Below are 22361 nucleotides of genomic sequence, written 5' to 3'. Positions count from 1 at the left end.
AGCCAAAATAACGTCGTTTTTATCCCACATTAGAGCAAGAGTCCCACATCGCCTAGGCAGGGCGTTCTAGACTTGAATATAAGTTTCGGGAACCCCCTTTACTATCAGCTATAGCTTTTGGTATGAGACTCTCGTAAGTTAGTATCAGATGCGCCGGTGGAGTGAGAGTCCCACATGTTCTGTATTAAATATAAGTTTCGGGACCACCTTCTACTATCAATTATAACTTTTGGTATGAGACCCCTATAAGTTGGTTTTTACTTTTGGTTTAATAGTCCTCATCAATAGAACTTAAATGTGTCACACTGGGTATAGTTTGAGATTTATGGTTAAGATTTATGAGGGCTTTTTCCTTATGTAAACCAAACCACTATGGCCTGGAATCGTTTTTATATATATATGTAAATTAAGTCTGTTTTAAGATTTTTGTTCTATTAAGTCAACGTAACATACCCAAAGGCCGCCCGACGGATCTTCATGTTAAGTTCAAGATTTATAAACACAAGCTAATGGTTGTGATAGATCCAGCCTAGACAGGCCCATGGGGGTGTCTGATGGGCCTTATTAATCACTTTCTAGGTGCTCTCCAAAACTACATCAACGATCGATTTCAATGTCGCAAGACAATTTTCTGTCTCGCATGATGCGAGTAACTAGCTCGGAAAATTTATTAATTACTTTTAAGATACGACGTACTCATTTGTCCGAATCAATCATAGTATGGCGAGTGTCATGGACTTCCTTATTTTCTTTCAAGATTGATGATGGTGTTTTCCCACGTGATGATTCATTTGGGTAGACCGAAACGTCATGCTTCGAGAGCACCTAAAAATTTCTTGGTAGATTGACATTTCATTCCTTCTCCTGTTTACATTCTATGTTAGACACACAAACACTGCTGCCCAAAATGCTTTCCAGCTAATGGTTGGAGTGTCGATCTTGTTGTCGATGTCTAATCATCACCGTCGACCATATCGTCTTAATACAAACCGGTCAAGGCTTGCTATATTTAAGCCCTTTGCAAGGTGCCCTAGACGAGCTTGAAACTACGGAAAGACCTTCGACACGAGCCTGTAATGCGACGAGGTCGTCAAAGTGACTCTGATTTTTGTATATATGTAATCTTACTGCATGTATTTTGTGGACATACTTGGTCTCATCCCCAAGCCCCGTATGCTTGTGTTCATCGTGTTCAATGGAATGTCATCACATCCAAGTTTGTCATAACTAACGACCTGGACTAGCTAAGTGCGCATCAGATTACCTCAATCCGTCGTAAATGGAGATGCCCTTCTTGTTTCTATCAGAAAAATTTACGTGAGATGCTCATGCATTGCAAAATCTGATCTCTTGGAGATGGTGTGTTTTGTTTCTTCGTCTTGCTAATTCCAAGTTTCGAACTTGGGAAAGGGTCTCTGGTCTTTTGCAGATGGCTTGCTGGGCCCTATGAATTGAGATTAGGTGACGCTCTGGCGTTGGCATATTGGTCTTCACTCTTCATCGGAGAAAATCTTTGGAAAATACCATCAAACCTTTCGTCAAAGCCGCCACTCTCTTGGAATTTTCAGTGTCCTAGCGACACACGTAATGAGGCTGCAAACTTTCACTTCTCCTGTAAAACTCTGCTCTTTTTTCCACGTTCCATTCACAAATTGTCTCATTCCTCACTCTTGGTGTGTCCAACATTCACCAGGTTTCTTGGTGAAAGAAAAATGTTGAGCTCTCATTGCTTCGAGAACCCACCGGACCTGAGCTCGACCTGTGGAGCAGGACGTGTTGAAGAGCTTGCAGGCCTCAAAACTTACGTCACTGGCCCTTCCGATGCCAAGCGTGCTCTTCTTTTCATCGCTGATGCTTTTGGTAGACGCCCATTTTCTTTGATTCTTGATTCCGTATTGTTTCTCTTATGGGTCTTTCTTTCGGTTGATTGTGGACTTCTTCTTGGTTCTTGGTCGTTCTCGTGCTTTTCGATTGATCCATGAAATTGCTGCTTGATGGATCCTTTGCTCATCTGTTTGTGCAGGGTATGAGGCTCCTAAGCTGAGGTATGGTGTGATTACTTGCATAGAAACTTAAGGTTTGCAAGCGAATAACTCTGTATTCTCCCTGTAGCATAATTTGAAAGCTTTACCTTTCCGTTCACCTTTCACCTGTGATGCTGACGAGCATTAGATAGCACATAAGGGTGAGGCCAATTCATTCTGGATGAGTGTGTTTCGTGTTTTTCTCTTCCGAGTGGAAACGTCGTCTATAGAAATGCAGATACGCGTGATTTCATGGCATGGTTCAACTGACCTTTGATATACATTGCTTGATTCAACTTAAATTACAGTTTTATATGTTCTAAGGGCAAATACCACAAAATACTTCAAACTATGCCTACGGTGACACAAGAACCCCAAACTTTTTTTCACAAATACCCCCAACCTTTTTTTTTTGTGTCACGAAATATCCAAACTTGTACAGGTGTGACATATATATATCTTCTATTTCAGTTCCATCCAGGGTACATTTGTCGTACATGTGTAAGTTCGGGATTTTTTATGATACAAAATGAAGTGGGGTGTTCGTGTCACAATGGGCAAGTTTAAGGTTTTTAGTGACACAAAAAAAAAGTTCGGGGTATTTAATTATGTCACAGTGGGCATAATTTGGAGGTTCTTTTGTGGTATTAACCCACCCTTTGTTCCAATAAACTCTGCTTCTTATACGGCTCAGCTGTTTGTATAATGCTGTTTCATCTTGAGTTAAAGTTAGCCTTAGTTTCAACTGCAACATCACATAAGCTGGGATCGCCTTGTTAACAGTCGTCGCGTTCTGTGTTCACAAGATTGAAAATGACGAGTTACCTTTTCAAATTGTCATACTTATTAGTTGACCGCTTTCGTTGTAAAGGAAACTCGCAGATAAGGTTGCATCCGCAGGATTCTTGGTGCTTGTACCCGATTTCTATTACGGAGATCCCGTTGTTGATCCCAGTAATCCTAATTTTAGTATAGAAGCTTGGTTGAAAACTCATAGCCCGGTGAGTTTTCCACTCCTTCAGGCCGTGAAAATATTAAAGCACATTTAGAAGTTCAGAGGAAACAATGGATTTCCAAATTGCAAACTTGATTCCTAGACTCATATCACATGCAGTAGGTTGCATTAATAGCTAGACCTGGTTGGAGATTGCTGGTCATTTCAAAGATTTTCGACACCCATCTAGGTCTGTATTTTACCAAATTCCAGATGCGAAACATGATGCAGTATCAGTAGAATGAGAGCCTCATGAATTTTCATGTCACCGGTTTCTTAGTTGTCTTTTCGTAAACTTTCACCTCATTTACTTCTTTAGGATAAAGGGTATGAAGATGCCAAGCCAGTGATTGCCGCTCTTAAAAGTAAAGGCATGTCTGCCATTGGGGTTGCAGGATTTTGTTGGGGAGGTAAAATTTTCTGTATTCATTTTCACAGTTCTGAGGAGGTTATTGGGTTAATTAATGGGAAATTTGTTCTACATTCACCACTGAAAAATTAGTTCTGTTCACTTGCAGAAAAGTTCTTTCAAGTTGTTAAAAAGAGCTTGCCTATTCTTTTCAGGAATGGTGCTAGTGAAATTAGCAGGCACTGAAGACATTCAAGCAGCAGTAATTCTGCACCCTGGTTGTATTACCGAAGATGAAATCAAAGGTAAAGCTATGCCAGTGAACATGGAATTACTTGCTATTTTCTTTTCAACCACGGCAACATAATTTCTTCATGAGGTAGACTTGGTACTTGGTACGGGAGGCTTTGTGGACTAATATGACGTGCTTATGAATAAGTTCATGAATTCTGAAGAGTCTGCAAATGCAGCTAAGAGTGATGAAGAAACCCGCTATGTGTCCGGTCAATTACAAGAAATCGATCACACAACATTTGTCTGCTTGAGAAGTGTTCCTTAAACTGGAAGCCGCAAAGATCTTATTTTTGTCTATTCTTTGTTCAGCCGTCAAGATTCCAACTGCTATATTGGGAGCCGAGAATGACCACATTTTCCCCGCAGAAGAACTGATAAAGTTCAGGGAGATCATGTCGGCTAAAACCGAAGTAAGCATTTTAGGGTGTTTCGAGCATTTGTTGCAAAAAAAATGTCAGACAATCCTACCGTTTTTCCACATTCCCGTCAGTTCGCTCACAAAGCACTTCTTCTCTACGGTTATTTCTATGCATCACTAATTCAAAGACCTTGGTTTTGCAGTTCGAGAGTTACGTCAAAATATTCCCTGGTGTTAGGCATGGATGGAGTGTGAGGTACAATGACGACGACGAGTCTGCCATCAAGAGTGCCGAAGAGGCCCAAGAGGACCTGTTGAATTGGTTCTTGAAGCATGTCAAGTGAAAAGAAGGCATTGAAGCAGAATATAGTGAGGGAAGCAGCAGATGACTGCATTGTGAGTTATAAATAATTTCAGGACTAGTCATCTGTTTTGGACTAGTCATCTATACTGTGCTGTTACGACTTTAATAAATAAGATATCGGTTTCGTAGCTCAAACTTTGCAGATTGAGAATGAAGTATGTCATGTCGAGTTGTATCGTGCCATTTTGGTTGAATTCTCTGTTCAAATTGATTGGAGGTGTGCTCTTTCATCTAGATGAGGACCACAAGGGGAATATCAGATAGCGTATTCGTTTATTTAGAGAAAAGTATTTCTGCGGAACAGAGAAAGTTCAATTTTCTAAATACAAAAATGGAGTCCGCGGACTTTCTTTTTTCCTCGCTGTGTTTTGACGAACTTTCTTAAGCGGTCTGATTCAGTGGATAGGATCATATTGAATTATCCGGCGACAAATAATCCTGAAGCTCCAAAGCTACAGCAACGATCGAATTCAATGTCAAAAGACAATTTTATGCTTCACGTGATGCTGATAACTAGTTTGGAAAATTTCATAGTTACTTTCAAGACATTACGTACTCATTTATCCCAATCAATTGTAGCGTGGCAAGTGTTATGAACCTTTTTTTTCTTTCACGATATATGATAGTGCTTTTTTCCTTGTGGTGATTGACTCAAGTGAATCAAAACGTTATGCTTCGAGAGCACCTAAAAATTTCTCCATAGGTGGAGGTTTCGTTTGTTTTCTGTCTGCAGTCTATGCTAGAAACATGAATAACTTTACCTGTCACGCTTTCTAGCGAATAGTTGGAGGGTTGATCTTGCTCTAGATAATGATAGTCACCACTGTCGACCATGTCATCTTAATACTTGAGCTCTTTGTGGGATGCCTCTAATGAGCTCGAAATCGTGCAAATACCTTCGATATGAGCCTATAATGCGAAGAGACTGTCAACGTGACTTCAAATTTCGTATATTTGTTATATTACTACATGTATTTTATGGACCTACTTGGTCTCATCCCCAAGTCATGTATGCTCGTGCTCTATCCTGTTCAATAGAATGTCACTATATCCAAGTTTGTCATATCTGTCGACCTAGACTAGGTAAGTGCACATCAATTTACCTCAATCTGTCGTGAGTAGTTATGCTGTGATCGATGCAAGTAAGTCTCAAGTGATGCATTGGAGATAATCTTTTAAAAGACCATCATACCTTGCGTCACTTCTTAGTAGTTATTGAATAATGGGGAACGCCTTCCTATCGAGTCAAGTCAATGACGCAACTTTATCTTCAAAGTCGCAACGTGAAAGACTGAACATTGTTCGAGTGACGTGTTGAATGACGCCGCGAGCCTCCATCTTTTCCTATAAAATATCTGTTCTTTTCACATATTGCCTTCACAAATTTGTCACATGGTCTCAGTGATTCCTCACTCCTAGTGCGTCCCACGTTCACCAGATATCTGGGGAAGAAAGGAAGATGTCGAGCTCTCAGTGTTTTGAGAACCCACCAAACCTGAGCTCAACTTGTGGAGAAGGACGTGTTGAAGAGCTTGCAGGCCTATTCCAACGATCCTATTCCAACGACAAGCACATTCAGCATTGGAGCATATTTTATCAAATGACTCTCATCGCCTTCATAATCAGCTGGTACTGGAGGAGAAAGCAGTCTAGTAATGAAACACACAGTGTGCTCCTGCGCAGATTGAATCGTGATATGGTGAGCTTAGTAAAGCAGAACAAATGAGATAATAATACAATATGAAAAAGGAAAACAGTACATTCTATTTTAGTAATCATGGTACTAAAGAAATGCATCTTTTTATAACTGCACACCTGTATATTCCAACCTCGAAGTAAGGACGCACCACAAAGAATGGTAGCAGCTGATATCTTCTCTTCGTCGCATCCTTTGAGAGCAATCTCATAAACTTTCTCGAGCTCTGCTAATTCATTTAAAAATGAATGGTAGCACCACAACGATCGATTTCAATGTCGCAAGACAATTTTCTGTCTCGCATGATGCGAGTAACTAGCTCGGAAAATTTATTAATTACTTTTAAGATACGACGTACTCATTTGTCCGAATCAATCATAGTATGGAGAGTGTTATGGACTTTCTTATTTTCTTTGGAGATTGATGATAGTGTTTTCCCACGTGGTGATTTACTTAGGCAGACTGAAACGTCATGCTTCGAAAGTACCTAAAAATTTCTCGATAAATCGAGAATTCTTTCCTTCTCATGTCCACATTCTATGTTAGACACATGAATACCGCTGCCCAAAATGCTTTCCAGCGAATGGTTGGAGCATTGGTTTTGTTGTAGATGTCAAATCATTACCGTCGACCATGTCATCTTAATACAAACCAATCAGGGCTTGATATACTTGAGCCCTTTGTGAGGTGCCCCAAATGAGCTCGAAATCATGCAACGACCTTCAACACGAGCCTCTAATGTGAAGAGACCGTCGACATGACCCCGACTTTTGTGTACTTGTAATCTTACTGCATGTATTTTCTGCACCTACTTGGTCTCATCCCCAAGCCCTGTATGCTTGTGTTCATCGTGTTCAATGGAATGTCATCACATCCAAGTTTGTCATAACTATCGACCTGGACTAGCTAAGTGCGCATCAGATTACCTCAATCCGTCGTAAATGGAGATGCCCTTCTTGTTTCTATCAAAAAAATTTACGTGAGATGCTCATGCACTGCAAAATCTGATCTCTTGGAGATGGTGTGTTTCGTTTCTTCGTCTTGCTAATTCCAAGTTTCGAACTTGGGAAAGGGTCTCTGGTCTTTTGCGGATGGCTTGCTGGGCCCTATGAATTAAGATTAGGTGACGCTCTGGCGTTGGCATATTGGTCTTCACTCTTCATCGGAGAAAATCTTTGGAAAATACCATCAAACCTTTCGTCAAAGCCGCCACTCTTGGAATTTTCAGTGTCCTAGCGACACACGTAATGAGGCCGCAAACTTTCACTTCTCCTGTAAAACTCTGCTCTTTTTTCCATGTTCCATTCACAAATTGTCTCATTCCTCACTCTTGGTGTGTCCAACATTCACCAGGTTTCTTGGTGAAAGAAAAGAAAAATGTTGAGCTCTCATTGCTTCGAGAACCCACCGGACCTGAGCTCGACCTGTGGAGCAGGACGTGTTGAAGAGCTTGCAGGTCTCAAAACTTACGTCACTGGCCCTTCCGATGCCAAGCGTGCTCTTCTTTTCATCGCTGATGCTTTTGGTAGACGCCCATTTTCTTTGATTCTTGATTCCGTATTGTTTCTCTTATGGGTCTTTCTTTCGGTTGATTGTGGACTTCTTCTTGGTTCCTGGTCGTTCTCGTGCTTTTCGATTGATCCATGAAATTGCTGCTTGATGGATCCTTTGCTCATCTGTTTGTGCAGGGTATGAGGCTCCTAAGCTGAGGTATGGTGTGATTACTTGCATAGAAACTTAAGGTTTGCAAGCGAATAACTCTGTATTCTCCCGGTAGCATAATTTGAAAGCTTTACCTTTCCGTTCACCTTTCACCTGTGATGCTGACGAGCATTAGATAGCACATAAGGGTGAGGCCAATTCATTCTGGATGAGTGTGTTTCGTGTTTTTCTCTTCCGAGTTGAAACGTCGTCTATAGAAATGCAGATACGCGTGATTTCATGGCATGGTTCAACTGACCTTTGATATACATTGCTTGATTCAACTTAAATTACAGTTTTATATGTTCTAAGGGCAAATACCACAAAATACTTCAAACTATGCCTATGGTGACACAAGAACCCCAAACTTTTTTTCACAAATACCCCCAACCTTTTTTTTTTGTGTCACGAAATATCCAAACTTGTACAGGTGTGACATATATATATCTTCTATTTCAGTTCCATCCAGGGTACATTTGTCGTACATGTGTAAGTTCGGGATTTTTTATGATACAAAATGAAGTGGGGTATTCGTGTCACAATGGGCAAGTTTAAGGTTTTTAGTGACACAAAAAAAAAGTTCGGGGTATTTATGTCACAGTGGGCATAATTTGGGGGTTCTTTTGTGGTATTAACCCACCCTTTGTTCCAATAAACTCTGCTTCTTATACGGCTCAGCTGTTTATATAATGCTGTTTCATCTTGAGTTAAAGTTAGCCTTAGTTTCAACTGCAACATCACATAAGCTGGGATCGCCTTGTTAACAGTCATCGCGTTCTGTGTTCACAAGATTGAAAATGACGAGTCACCTTTTCAAATTGTCATACTTATTAGTTGACCGCTTTCGTTGTAAAGGAAACTCGCAGATAAGGTTGCATCCGCAGGATTCTTGGTGGTTGTACCCGATTTCTATTACGGAGATCCCGTTGTTGATCCCAGTAATCCTAATTTTAGTATAGAAGCTTGGTTGAAAACTCATAGCCCGGTGAGTTTTCCACTCCTTCAGGCCGTGAAAATATTAAAGCACATTTAGAAGTTCAGAGGAAACAAGGGATTTCCAAATTGCAAACTTGATTCCTAGACTCATATCACATGCAGTAGGTTGCATTAATAGCTAGACCTGGTTGGAGATTGCTGGTCATTTCAAAGATTTTCGACACCCATCTAGGTCTGTATTTTACCAAATTCCAGATGCGAAACATGATGCAGTATCAGTAGAATGAGAGCCTCATGAATTTTCATGTCACCGGTTTCTTAGTTGTCTTTTCGTAAACTTTCACCTCATTTACTTCTTTAGGATAAAGGGTATGAAGATGCCAAGCCAGTGATTGCCGCACTTAAAAGTAAAGGCATGTCTGCCATTGGGGTTGCAGGATTTTGTTGGGGAGGTAAAATTTTCTGTATTCATTTTCACAGTTCTGAGGAGGTTATTGGGTTAATTAATGGGAAATTTGTTCTACATTCACCACTGAAAAATTAGTTCTGTTCACTTGCAGAAAAGTTCTTTCAAGTTGTTAAAAAGAGCTTGCCTATTCTTTTCAGGAATGGTGCTAGTGAAATTAGCAGGCACTGAAGACATTCAAGCAGCAGTAATTCTGCACCCTGGTTGTATTACCGAAGATGAAATCAAAGGTAAAGCTATGCCAGTGAACATGGAATTACTTGCTATTTTCTTTTCAACCACGGCAACATAATTTCTTCATGAGGTAGACTTGGTACTTGGTACGGGAGGCTTTGTGGACTAATATACGTGCTTATGAATAAGTTCATGAATTCTGAAGAGTCTGCAAATGCAGCCAAGAGTGATGAAGAAACCCGCTATGTGTCCGGTCAATTACAAGAAATCGATCACACAACATTTGTCTGCTTGAGAAGTGTTCCTTACACTGGAAGCCGCAAAGATCTTATTTTTGTCTATTCTTTGTTCAGCCGTCAAGATTCCAACTGCTATATTGGGAGCCGAGAATGACCACATTTTCCCCGCAGAAGAACTGATAAAGTTCAGGGAGATCATGTCGGCTAAAACCGAAGTAAGCATCTTTGGGTGTTTCGAGCATTTGTTGCAAAAAAAATGTCAGACAATCCTACCGTTTTTCCACATTCCCGTCAGTTCGCTTGCAAAGCACTTCTTCTCTACGGTTATTTCTATGCATCACTAATTCAAAGACCTTGGTTTTGCAGTTCGAGAGTTATGTCAAAATATTCCCTGGTGTTAGGCATGGATGGAGTGTGAGGTACAATGACGACGACGAGTCTGCCATCAAGAGTGCCGAAGAGGCCCAAGAGGACCTGTTGAATTGGTTCTTGAAGCATGTCAAGTGAAAAGAAGGCATTGAAGCAGAATATAGTGAGGGAAGCAGCAGATGACTGCATTGTGAGTTATGAATAATTTCAGGACTAGTCATCTGTTTTGGACTAGTCATCTATACTGTGCTGTTACGACTTTGATAAATAAGATATCGGTTTCGTAGCTCAAACTTTGCAGATTGAGAATGAAGTATGTCATGTCGAGTTGGTTGAATTCTCTGTTCAAATTGATTGGAGGTGTGCTCTTTCATCTAGATGAAGACCACAAGGGGAATATCAGATAGCGTATTCGTTTATTTAGAGAAAAGTATTTCTGCGGAGCAGAGAAAGTTCAATTTTCTAAATACAAAAATGGAGTCCGCGGACTTTCTTTTTTCCTCGCTGTGTTTTGATGAACTTTCTTAAGCGGACTGATTCAGTGGATAGGATCATATTGAATTATCCGGCGACAAATAATCCTGAATCTCCAAAGCTACAGCAACGATCGAATTCAATTTCAAAAGACAATTTTATGCTTCACGTGATGCTGATAACTAGTTTGGAAAATTTCATAGTTACTTTCAAGACATTACGTACTCATTTATCCCAATTAATTGTAGCGTGGCAAGTGTTACGAACCTTTTTTTTCTTTCACGATATATGATGGTGCTTTTTTCCATGTGGTGATTGACTTAAGTGAATCAAAACGTTATGCTTCGAGAGCATCTAAAAATTTCTCCATAGGTGGAGGTTTCGTTTGTTTTCTGTCTGCAGCCTATGCTAGAAACATGAATAACTTTACCTTTCACGCTTTCTAGCTAAAAATTTCTCCATAGGTGGAGGTTTCGTTTGTTTTCTGTCTGCAGCCTATGCTAGAAACATGAATAACTTTACCTATCACGCTTTCTAGCTAAAAATTTCTCCATAGGTGGAGGTTTCGTTTGTTTTCTGTCTGCAGCCTATGCTAGAAACATGAATAACTTTACCTATCACGCTTTCTAGCCAATAGTTGGAGGGTTGATCTTGCTCTAGATATTGATAGTCACCGCTGTCGACCATGTCGTCTTAATACTTGAGCTCTTTGTGGGATGCCTCTAATGAGCTCGAAATCGTGCAAATACCTTCGATATGAGCCTATAATGCGAAGAGACTGTCAACGTGACTTCAAATTTCGTATATTTGTTATATTACTACATGTATTTTATGGACCTACTTGGTCTCGTCCCCAAGTCACGTATGCTCGTGCTCTATCCTGTTCAATAGAATGTCACTATAGCCAAGTTTGTCATATCTATCGACGTAGACTAGATAAGTGCACATCAATTTACCTCAATATGTCGTGAGTAGTTATGCTGTGATCGATGCAAGTAAGTCTCAAGTAATGCATAGGAGATAATCTTTGAAAAGATCATCATACCTTGCGTCACTTCTTATTAACAGTAGGAGTGTAAACGGTTCGGTTTGGTTTTCTTGAAAAATTTAGAGGGTTGATTCCTTTTTTGTTAGGAGATCAGGTTGGTTCAAGTTTCATTAACGAGTTATGTTGTAATTTCTGGGCTTTGCCCCTTTCAATATCAAAAAAGAAGAAGAAGAAGACGTCTCTTGGATCGAAGCCAGAACTCGCTCTCTCTCTCTCTCTCTCTCCACACCCTTCAAACTCTCTCCCTCGTCTCTCTTCTTCAATTTCTTGTTTTGTTTCGGTTTCAACTTTCAAGAAGAGGAAGGAAAGCTGATAAATTTAGCAGCTCCGGAGCTCCGACAGTAACTACCAAGGGACCATGGGTTGCGTCTCCTCCAACCTGCGGAGTCACGACGACGAGTTCTCTCCCCTCGGGACCACCTCCGCCCTCGGCCACCACATCGTCTCCCTCACCTCCACCACCTACGGCCTCCTCACCCTCGACCCACCCCCTGCCCTCCGCCGTCGCCCCCACGACGCCGCCGACTCCTCCGCCGCGGTTCACCCTCGGATCCATCTTCCCCTCCCCTCTCTCCGACCCCAAGTCCTTCCGGTCCGAATCCTGGCCTCTATGGTCTGACCCGACCCGCCCCGAGATCATAAACTCCTGGGAGCTCATGGCCGGCCTAGACGCCGAAACCTCTCCTTGCTTTTTTCTGTTTCTGGTCTTTCCTCGGAATCGAGCGGCTTCTTTCTTCCTTCTTCTTCCCCTGCTTCTTGACGAGAAAGTAAATGGAACTAGGGTTCCGGCGAAATCGGCCGAGACGCGACTGGCAAGAGGGACCAAGGAGCCGCCGGAGAAGAGAGCGAGGGTTCTCGGTTCAGAGCCAGTTAGGGTTTGAGAAGAGTGAGAAAGAAGAGAGATTTTAATTTAAGTTGGCTTTCGGTTCGGTTTGGAACTGAAATAACCCAAACCGCAAAAAAATACGACTAATTTTTCGTGATCCAAACCGAAATCGAAATCAAATCGAAATACGTCAAATTTTCGGTTCGTATCTCGATTCCATTTTTCGATTCAATTTTGACACGGTTCTGACGCCCTACTTCTCAGTAGTTATTGAATAATGGGGAACGCCTTCATATCGACTCAAGTCAATGACGCAACTTTATCTTCAAAAGTCGCAACGTGAAAGACTGAACATTGTTCGAGTGACGTATTGAATGACGCCGCGAGCCTCCATCATTTCCTATAAATATCTGTTCTTTTCACATGTTGCCTTCACAAATTTGTCACATGGTCTCAGTGATTCCTCACTCCTAGCGCGTCCCACGTTCACCAGATATCTGGGGAAGAAAGGAAGATGTCGAGCTCTCAGTGTTTTGAGAACCCACCAAACCTGAGCTCAACTTGTGGAGAAGGACGTGTTGAAGAGCTTGCAGGCCTCAAAGCTTACGTCACTGGCCCTTCCGATTCCAAGCTCGCTGTTATTCTCATCGCCGATGTTTTTGGTACTGGCCCGTTTCTTTGATTCTGATTTTGTGTTGTTGCTCTTAGTTGGGTCTTTCTTTTTGTTGATTATGTACTTCTTCTTTGGTTCTTTGTCGTTCTTGTGCTTTTCGATTGGTTCATGAAATTGCTGCTTGATTGATCCTTTGCTCATCTGTTTGTGCAGGTTATGAGGCTCCTAAGCTGAGGTATGGTGGGATTACTTGCATAGAAACTTAAGGTTTGCAAGTGAATAACCCTGTATTCTCCCGGTAGCATAATTTGAAAGCTTTACCTTTCCGTTCACCTTTCACCTGTGATGCTGACGAGCATTAGATAGCACATAAGGGTGAGGCCAATTCATTCTGGATGAGTGTGTTTCGTGTTTTTCTCTTCCGAGTTGAAACGTTGTCTATTGAAATGCAGATACGCGTGATTTCATGGCATGGTTCAACTGACCTTTGATATACATTGCTTGATTCAACATAAATTACAGTTTTATTTGTTCTAAGGGCAAATACCACAAAAAACTTCAAACTATGCCTACGGTGACACAAGTACCGCCAACTTTTTTTCACAAATACCCCCAACCTTTTTTTTTTTGTTGTCACGAAAAATCCAAACTTGTACAGGTGTGACATATATATATCTTCTATTTCAGTTCCATCTAGGGTACATTTGTCGTACATGTGTAAGTTCGGGATTTTTTATGATACAAAATAAAATGGGGTGTTCGTGTCACAATGGGCAAGTTTAAGATTTTTAGTGACATAAAAAAAAGTTTGCGGTATTTATGTCACAGTGGGCATAATTTGGGGGTTCTTTGGTGGTATTAACCCACCCTTTGTTCCAATAAACTCTGCTTCTTATACGGCTCAGCTGTTTCTATAATGTTGTTTCATCTTGAGATAAAGTTAGCCTTAGTTTCAACTGCAACATCACATAAGCTGGGATCGCCTTGTTAACAGTCATCGCGTTCTGTGTTCACAAGATTGAAAATGACGAGTTACCTTTTCAAATTGTCATACTTATGAGTTGACTGCTTTCGTTGTAAAGGAAACTCGCAGATAAGGTTGCATCCGCAGGATTCTTGGTGGTTGTACCCGATTTCTATTACGGAGATCCCGTTGTTGATCCCAGTAATCCTAATTTTAGTAGAGAAGCTTGGTTGAAAACTCATAGCCCGGTGAGTTTTCCACTCCTTCAGGCCGTGAAAATATTAAAGCACATTTAGAAGTTCAGAGGAAACAAGGGATTTCCAAATTGCAAACTTGATTCCTAGACTCATATCACATGCAGTAGGTTGCATTAATAGCTAGACCTGGTTGGAGATTGCTGGTCATTTCAAAGATTTTCGACACCCATCTAGGTCTGTATTTTACCAAATTCCAGATGCGAAACATGACGCAGTATCAGTAGAATGAGAGCCTCATGAATTTTCATGTCACCGGTTTCTTAGTTGTCTTTTCGTAAACTTTCACCTCATTTACTTCTTTAGGATAAAGGGTATGAAGATGCCAAGCCAGTGATTGCCGCTCTTAAAAGTAAAGGCATGTCTGCCATTGGGGTTGCAGGATTTTGTTGGGGAGGTAAAATTTTCTGTATTCATTTTCACAGTTCTGAGGAGGTTATTGGGTTAATTAATGGGAAATTTGTTCTACATTCACCACTGAAAAATTAGTTCTGTTCACTTGCAGAAAAGTTCTTTCAAGTTGTTAAAAAGAGCTTGCCTATTCTTTTCAGGAATGGTGCTAGTGAAATTAGCAGGCACCGAAGACATTCAAGCAGCAGTAATTCTGCACCCTGGTCATATTACCGAAGATGAAATCAAAGGTAAAGCTATGCCAGTGAACATGGAATTACTTGCTATTTTCTTTTCAACCACGGCAACATAATTTCTTCATGAGGTAGACTTGGTACTTGGTACGGGAGGCTTTGTGGACTAATATGACGTGCTTATGAATAAGTTCATGAATTCTGAAGGGAGTCTGCAAATGCAGCCAAGAGTGATGAAGAAACCCGCTATGCGTCCGGTCAATTACAAGAAATCGATCACACAACATTTGTCTGCTTGAGAAGTGTTCCTTACACTGGAAGCCGCAAAAATCTTATTTTTGTCTATTCTTTGTTCAGCCGTCAAGATTCCAACTGCTATATTGGGAGCCGAGAATGACCACATTTTCCCCGCAGAAGAACTGATAAAGTTCAGGGAGATCATGTCGGCTAAAACCGAAGTAAGCATTTTAGGGTGTTTCGAGCATTTGTTGCAAAAAAAATGTCAGACAATCCTACCGTTTTTCCACATTCCCGTCAGTTCGCTCGCAAAGCACTTCTTCTCTACGGTTATTTCTATGCATCACTAATTCAAAGACCTTGGTTTTGCAGTTCGAGAGTTACGTCAAAATATTCCCTGGTGTTAGGCATGGATGGAGTGTGAGGTACAATGACGACGACGAGTCTGCCATCAAGAGTGCCGAAGAGGCCCAAGAGGACCTGTTGAATTGGTTCTTGAAGCATGTCAAGTGAAAAGAAGGCATTGAAGCAGAATATAGTGAGGGAAGCAGCAGATGACTGCATTGTGAGTTATAAATAATTTCAGGACTAGTCATCTGTTTTGGACTAGTCATCTATACTGTGCTGTTACGACTTTAATAAATAAGATATCGGTTTCGTAGCTCAAACTTTGCAGATTGAGAATGAAGTATGTCATGTCGAGTTGTATCGTGCCATTTTGGTTGAATTCTCTGTTCAAATTGATTGGAGGTGTGCTCTTTCATCTAGATGAGGACCACAAGGGGAATATCAGATAGCGTATTCGTTTATTTAGAGAAAAGTATTTCTGCGGAACAGAGAAAGTTCAATTTTCTAAATACAAAAATGGAGTCCGCGGACTTTCTTTTTTCCTCGCTGTGTTTTGACGAACTTTCTTAAGCGGTCTGATTCAGTGGATAGGATCATATTGAATTATCCGGCGACAAATAATCCTGAAGCTCCAAAGCTACAGCAACGATCGAATTCAATGTCAAAAGACAATTTTATGCTTCACGTGATGCTGATAACTAGTTTGGAAAATTTCATAGTTACTTTCAAGACATTACGTACTCATTTATCCCAATCAATTGTAGCGTGGCAAGTGTTATGAACCTTTTTTTTCTTTCACGATATATGATAGTGCTTTTTTTCTTGTGGTGATTGACTCAAGTGAATCAAAACGTTATGGTTCGAGAGCACCTAAAAATTTCTCCATAGGTGGAGGTTTCGTTTGTTTTCTGTCTGCAGTCTATGCTAGAAACATGAATAACTTTACCTGTCACGCTTTCTAGCGAATAGTTGGAGGGTTGATCTTGCTCTAGATAATGATAGTCACCACTGTCGATCATGTCGTCTTAATACTTGAGCTCTTTGTGGGATGCCTCTAATGAGCTCGAAATCGTGCAAATACCTTCGATATGAGCCTACAATGCGAAGAGACTGTCAACGTGACTTCAAATTTCGTATATTTGTTATATTACTACATGTATTTTATGGACCTACTTGGTCTCATCCCCAAGTCATGTATGCTCGTGCTCTATCCTGTTCAATAGAATGTCACTATATCCAAGTTTGTCATATCTGTCGACCTAGACTAGGTAAGTGCACATCAATTTACCTCAATCTGTCGTGAGTAGTTATGCTGTGATCGATGCAAGTAAGTCTCAAGTAATGCATTGGAGATAATCTTTTAAAAGACCATCATACCTTGCGTCACTTCTTAGTAGTTATTGAATAATGGGGAACGCCTTCCTATCGAGTCAAGTCAATGACGCAACTTTATCTTCAAAGTCGCAACGTGAAAGACTGAACATTGTTCGAGTGACGTATTGAATGACGCCGCGAGCCTCCATCTTTTCCTATAAAATATCTGTTCTTTTCACATATTGCCTTCACAAATTTGTCACATGGTCTCAGTGATTCCTCACTCCTAGTGCGTCCCACGTTCACCAGATATCTGGGGAAGAAAGGAAGATGTCGAGCTCTCAGTGTTTTGAGAACCCACCAAACCTGAGCTCAACTTGTGGAGAAGGACGTGTTGAAGAGCTTGCAGGCCTATTCCAACGATCCTATTCCAACGACAAGCACATTCAGCATTGGAGCATATTTTATCAAATGACTCTCATCGCCTTCATAATCAGCTGGTACTGGAGGAGAAAGCAGTCTAGTAATGAAACACACAGTGTGCTCCTGCGCAGATTGAATCGTGATATGGTGAGCTTAGTAAAGCAGAACAAATGAGATAATAATACAATATGAAAAAGGAAAACAGTACATTCTATTTTAGTAATCATGGTACTAAAGAAATGCATCTTTTTATAACTGCACACCTGTATATTCCAACCTCGAAGTAAGGACGCACCACAAAGAATGGTAGCAGCTGATATCTTCTCTTCGTCGCATCCTTTGAGAGCAATCTCATAAACTTTCTCGAGCTCTGCTAATTCATTTAAAAATGAATGGTAGCACCACAACGATCGATTTCAATGTCGCAAGACAATTTTCTGTCTCGCATGATGCGAGTAACTAGCTCGGAAAATTTATTAATTACTTTTAAGATACGACGTACTCATTTGTCCGAATCAATCATAGTATGGAGAGTGTTATGGACTTTCTTATTTTCTTTGGAGATTGATGATAGTGTTTTCCCACGTGGTGATTTACTTAGGCAGACTGAAACGTCATGCTTCGAGAGTACCTAAAAATTTCTCGATAAATCGAGAATTCTTTCCTTCTCATGTCCACGTTCTATGTTAGACACATGAATACCGCTGCCCAAAATGCTTTCCAGCGAATGGTTGGAGCATTGGTTTTGTTGTAGATGTCAAATCATTACCGTCGACCATGTCATCTTAATACAAACCAATCAGGGCTTGATATACTTGAGCCCTTTGTGAGGTGCCCCAAATGAGCTCGAAATCATGCAACGACCTTCAACACGAGCCTCTAATGTGAAGAGACCGTCGACATGACCCCGACTTTTGTGTACTTGTAATCTTACTGCATGTATTTTCTGCACCTACTTGGTCTCATCCCCAAGCCCTGTATGCTTGTGTTCATCGTGTTCAATGGAATGTCATCACATCCAAGTTTGTCATAACTATCGACCTGGACTAGCTAAGTGCGCATCAGATTACCTCAATCCGTCGTAAATGGAGATGCCCTTCTTGTTTCTATCAGAAAAATTTACGTGAGATGCTCATGCACTGCAAAATCTGATCTCTTGGAGATGGTGTGTTTCGTTTCTTCGTCTTGCTAATTCCAAGTTTCGAACTTGGGAAAGGGTCTCTGGTCTTTTGCGGATGGCTTGCTGGGCCCTATGAATTAAGATTAGGTGACGCTCTGGCGTTGGCATATTGGTCTTCACTCTTCATCGGAGAAAATCTTTGGAAAATACCATCAAACCTTTCGTCAAAGCCGCCACTCTCTTAGAATTTTCAGCGTCCTAGCGACACGCGTAATGAGGCTGCAAACTTTCACTTCTCCTGTAAAACTCTGCTCTTTTTTCCATGTTCCATTCACAAATTGTCTCATTCCTCACTCTTGGTGTGTCCAACATTCACCAGGTTTCTTGGTGAAAGAAAAGAAAAATGTTGAGCTCTCATTGCTTCGAGAACCCACCGGACCTGAGCTCGACCTGTGGAGCAGGACGTGTTGAAGAGCTTGCAGGCCTCAAAACTTACGTCACTGGCCCTTCCGATGCCAAGCGTGCTCTTCTTTTCATCGCTGATGCTTTTGGTAGACGCCCATTTTCTTTGATTCTTGATTCCGTATTGTTTCTCTTATGGGTCTTTCTTTCGGTTGATTGTGGACTTCTTCTTGGTTCTTGGTCGTTCTCGTGCTTTTCGATTGATCCATGAAATTGCTGCTTGATGGATCCTTTGCTCATCTGTTTGTGCAGGGTATGAGGCTCCTAAGCTGAGGTATGGTGTGATTACTTGCATAGAAACTTAAGGTTTGCAAGTGAATAACTCTGTATTCTCCCGGTAGCATAATTTGAAAGCTTTACCTTTCCGTTCACCTTTCACCTGTGATGCTGACGAGCATTAGATAGCACATAAGGGTGAGGCCAATTCATTCTGGATGAGTGTGTTTCGTGTTTTTCTCTTCCGAGTTGAAACGTTGTCTATTGAAATGCAGATACGCGTGATTTCATGGCATGGTTCAACTGACCTTTGATATACATTGCTTGATTCAACATAAATTACAGTTTTATTTGTTCTGAGGACAAATACCACAAAAAACTTCAAACTATGCCTATGGTGACACAAGCACCGCAAACTTTTTTTCACAAATACCCCCAACCTTTTTTTTTTGTTGTCACGAAAAATCCAAACTTGTACAGGTGTGACATATATATCTTCTATTTCAGTTCCATCCAGGGTACATTTGTCGTACATGTGTAAGTTAGGGATTTTTTATGATACAAAATAAAGTGGGGTGTTCGTGTCACAATGGGCAAGTTTAAGGTTTTAGTGACACAAAAAAAAGTTCGCGGTATTTATGTCACAGTGGGCATAATTTGGGGGTTCTTTTGTGGTATTAACCCACCCTTTGTTCCAATAAACTCTGCTTCTTATACGGCTCAGCTGTTTCTATAATGCTGTTTCATCTTGAGATAAAGTTAGCCTTAGTTTCAACTGCAACATCACATAAGCTGGGATCGCCTTGTTAACAGTCATCGCGTTCTGTGTTCACAAGATTGAAAATGACGAGTTACCTTTTCAAATTGTCATACTTATTAGTTGACTGCTTTCGTTGTAAAGGAAACTCGCAGATAAGGTTGCATCCGCAGGATTCTTGGTGGTTGTACCCGATTTCTATTACGGAGATCCCGTTGTTGATCCCAGTAATCCTAATTTTAGTAGAGAAGCTTGGTTGAAAACTCATAGCCCGGTGAGTTTTCCACTCCTTCAGGCCGTGAAAATATTAAAGCACATTTAGAAGTTCAGAGGAAACAATGGATTTCCAAATTGCAAACTTGATTCCTAGACTCATATCACATGCAGTAGGTTGCATTAATAGCTAGACCTGGTTGAAGATTGCTGGTCATTTCAAAGATTTTCGACACCCATCTAGGTCTGTATTTTACCAAATTCCAGATGCGAAACATGACGCAGTATCAGTAGAATGAGAGCGTCATGAATTTTCATGTCACCGGTTTCTTAGTTGTCTTTTCGTAAACTTTCACCTCATTTACTTCTTTAGGATAAAGGGTATGAAGATGCCAAGCCAATGATTGCCGCTCTTAAAAGTAAAGGCATGTCTGCCATTGGGGTTGCAGGATTTTGTTGGGGAGGTAAAATTTTCTGTATTCATTTTCACAGTCCTGAGGAGGTTATTGGGTTAATTAATGGGAAATTTATTCTACATTCACCACTGAAAAATTAGTTCTGTTCACTTGCAGAAAAGTTCTTTCAAGTTGTTAAAAAGAGCTTGCCTATTCTTTTCAGGAATGGTGCTAGTGAAATTAGCAGGCACTGAAGACATTAAAGCAGCAGTAATTCTGCACCCTGGTTGTATTACCGAAGATGAAATCAAAGGTAAAGCTATGCCAGTGAACATGGAATTACTTGCTATTTTCTTTTCAACCACGGCAACATAATTTCTTCATGAGGTAGACTTGGTTCTTGGTACGGGAGGCTTTGTGGACTAATATACGTGCTTATGAATAAGTACATGAATTCTGAAGAGTCTGCAAATGCAGCCAAGAGTGATGAAGAAACCCGCTATGCGTCCGGTCAATTACAAGAAATCGATCACACAACATTTGTCTGCTTGAGAAGTGTTCCTTACACTGGAAGCCGCAAAAATCTTATTTTTGTCTATTCTTTGTTCAGCCGTCAAGATTCCAACTGCTATATTGGGAGCCGAGAATGACCACATTTTCCCCGCAGAAGAACTGATAAAGTTCAGGGAGATCATGTCGGCTAAAACCGAAGTAAGCATCTTTGGGTGTTTCGAGCATTTGTTGCAAAAAAAATGTCAGACAATCCTACCGTTTTTCCTCATTCCCGTCAGTTCGCTTGCAAAGCACTTCTTCTCTACGGTTATTTTTATGCATCACTAATTCAAAGACCTTGGTTTTGCAGTTCGAGAGTTACGTCAAAATATTCCCTGGTGTCAGGCATGGATGGAGTGTGAGGTACAATGATGACGACGAGTCTGCCGTCAAGAGTGCCGAAGAGGCCCAAGAGGACCTGTTGAATTGGTTCTTGAAGCATGTCAAGTGAAAAGAAGGCATTGACGCAGAATATAGTGAGGGAAGCAGCAGATGACTGCATTGTGAGTTATGAATAATTTCAGGACTAGTCATCTGTTTTGGACTAGTCATCCATACTGTGCTGTTACGACTTTGATAAATAAGATATTAGTTTTGTAGCTCAAACTTTGCAGATTGAGAATGAAGTATGTCATGTCGAGTTGTATCGTGCCATTTTGGTTGAATTCTCTGTTCAAATTGATTGGAGGTGTGCTCTTTCATCTAGATGAGGACCACAAGGGGCATATCAGATAGCGTATTCGTTTATTTAGAGAAAAGTATTTCTGCGGAACAGAGTAAGTTCAATTTTCTAAATACAAAAATGGAGTCCGGGGACCTTCTTTTTTCCTCGCTGTGTTTTGATGAACTTTCTTAAGCGGACTGATTCAGTGGATAGGATCATATTGAATTATCCGGCGACAAATAATCCTGAAGCTCCAAAGCTACAGCAACGATCGAATTCAATGTCAAAAGACAATTTTATACTTCACGTGATGCTGATAACTAGTTTGGAAAATTTCGTAGTTACTTTCAAGACATTACGTACTCATTTATCCCAATCAATCGTAGCGTGGCAAGTGTTATGAACCTTTTTTTTTTCTTTCACGATATATGATAGTGCTTTTTTCCATGTGGTGATCGACTTAAGTGAATCAAAACGTCATGCTTCGGGAGCACCTAAAAATTTCTCCATAGGTGGAGGTTTCGTTTGTTTTCTGTCTGCAATCTATGCTAGAAACATGAGTAACTTTACCTATCACGCTTTCTAGCCAATAGTTGGAGGGTTGATCTTGCTCTAGATATTGATAGTCATCACCGTCGACCATGTCGTCTTAATACTTGAGCTCTTTGTGCGGTGCCTCTAATGAGCTCGAAATCGTGCAAAGACCTTTGATATGAGCCTATAATGCGAAGAGACTGTCAACGTGACTTCAAATTTCGTATATTTGTTATATTACTACATGTATTTTGTGGACCTACTTGGCCTCATCCCCAAGTCATGCATGCTCGTGCTCTATCCTGTTCAATAGAATGTCACTATATCCAAGTTTGTCATATCTGTCGACCTAGACTAGGTAAGTGCACATCAATTTACCTCAATCTGTCGTGAGTAGTT

The 22361-nt window shown here is 40.8% G+C and overlaps 4 protein-coding genes across 5 annotated transcripts; all 4 read left to right on the top strand.

Moving 5' to 3' along the window:
- Positions 1-1435: 1435 nt before the first annotated feature.
- LOC130140709 (endo-1,3;1,4-beta-D-glucanase-like) lies at positions 1436-4617 on the top strand. Of its 2 annotated transcripts, XM_056320856.1 has the most exons (8): positions 1436-1584; positions 1694-1860; positions 2024-2045; positions 2896-3025; positions 3338-3428; positions 3583-3672; positions 3971-4071; positions 4223-4617. In XM_056320856.1, exons 2-8 carry the CDS (start codon positions 1713-1715, stop codon positions 4361-4363), a joined length of 723 nt encoding a protein of 240 aa, XP_056176831.1. In that variant the 5' UTR covers positions 1436-1584; positions 1694-1712; the 3' UTR covers positions 4364-4617. The 2 variants fall into 2 exon arrangements, with proteins under 2 accessions (XP_056176831.1, XP_056176828.1); XM_056320853.1 differs by lacking the exon at positions 1436-1584 and having other exon boundaries at positions 1623-1860.
- Positions 4618-7251: 2634 nt separating this feature from the next.
- LOC115667487 (endo-1,3;1,4-beta-D-glucanase-like) lies at positions 7252-10250 on the top strand. The gene is made up of 8 exons (XM_056320865.1): positions 7252-7353; positions 7433-7604; positions 7768-7789; positions 8636-8765; positions 9078-9168; positions 9323-9412; positions 9710-9810; positions 9962-10250. Exons 2-8 carry the CDS (start codon positions 7457-7459, stop codon positions 10100-10102), a joined length of 723 nt encoding a protein of 240 aa, XP_056176840.1. The 5' UTR covers positions 7252-7353; positions 7433-7456; the 3' UTR covers positions 10103-10250.
- A 2486-nt stretch (positions 10251-12736) lies between these two features.
- LOC130137997 (endo-1,3;1,4-beta-D-glucanase-like) lies at positions 12737-15731 on the top strand. The gene is made up of 7 exons (XM_056310811.1): positions 12737-12974; positions 13139-13160; positions 14008-14137; positions 14450-14540; positions 14695-14784; positions 15085-15185; positions 15337-15731. The coding sequence occupies exons 1-7, from the start codon at positions 12827-12829 to the stop codon at positions 15475-15477; spliced, it is 723 nt and encodes a 240-aa protein (XP_056166786.1). The 5' UTR covers positions 12737-12826; the 3' UTR covers positions 15478-15731.
- A 2747-nt stretch (positions 15732-18478) lies between these two features.
- LOC130138747 (endo-1,3;1,4-beta-D-glucanase-like) lies at positions 18479-21469 on the top strand. The gene is made up of 7 exons (XM_056313749.1): positions 18479-18720; positions 18884-18905; positions 19749-19878; positions 20191-20281; positions 20436-20525; positions 20823-20923; positions 21075-21469. Exons 1-7 carry the CDS (start codon positions 18573-18575, stop codon positions 21213-21215), a joined length of 723 nt encoding a protein of 240 aa, XP_056169724.1. The 5' UTR covers positions 18479-18572; the 3' UTR covers positions 21216-21469.
- Positions 21470-22361: the final 892 nt, after the last annotated feature.

This window comes from Syzygium oleosum, unplaced genomic scaffold (assembly GCF_021117445.2).
Source record: "Syzygium oleosum isolate NSW1041296 unplaced genomic scaffold, Sole_v2.1 Sole_v2.01, whole genome shotgun sequence".
Classification (NCBI taxonomy): domain Eukaryota; kingdom Viridiplantae; phylum Streptophyta; class Magnoliopsida; order Myrtales; family Myrtaceae; genus Syzygium; species Syzygium oleosum.
Note: the sequence above shows the minus strand (reverse complement) of the source record. Positions and strands in the feature narration are given on the sequence as shown.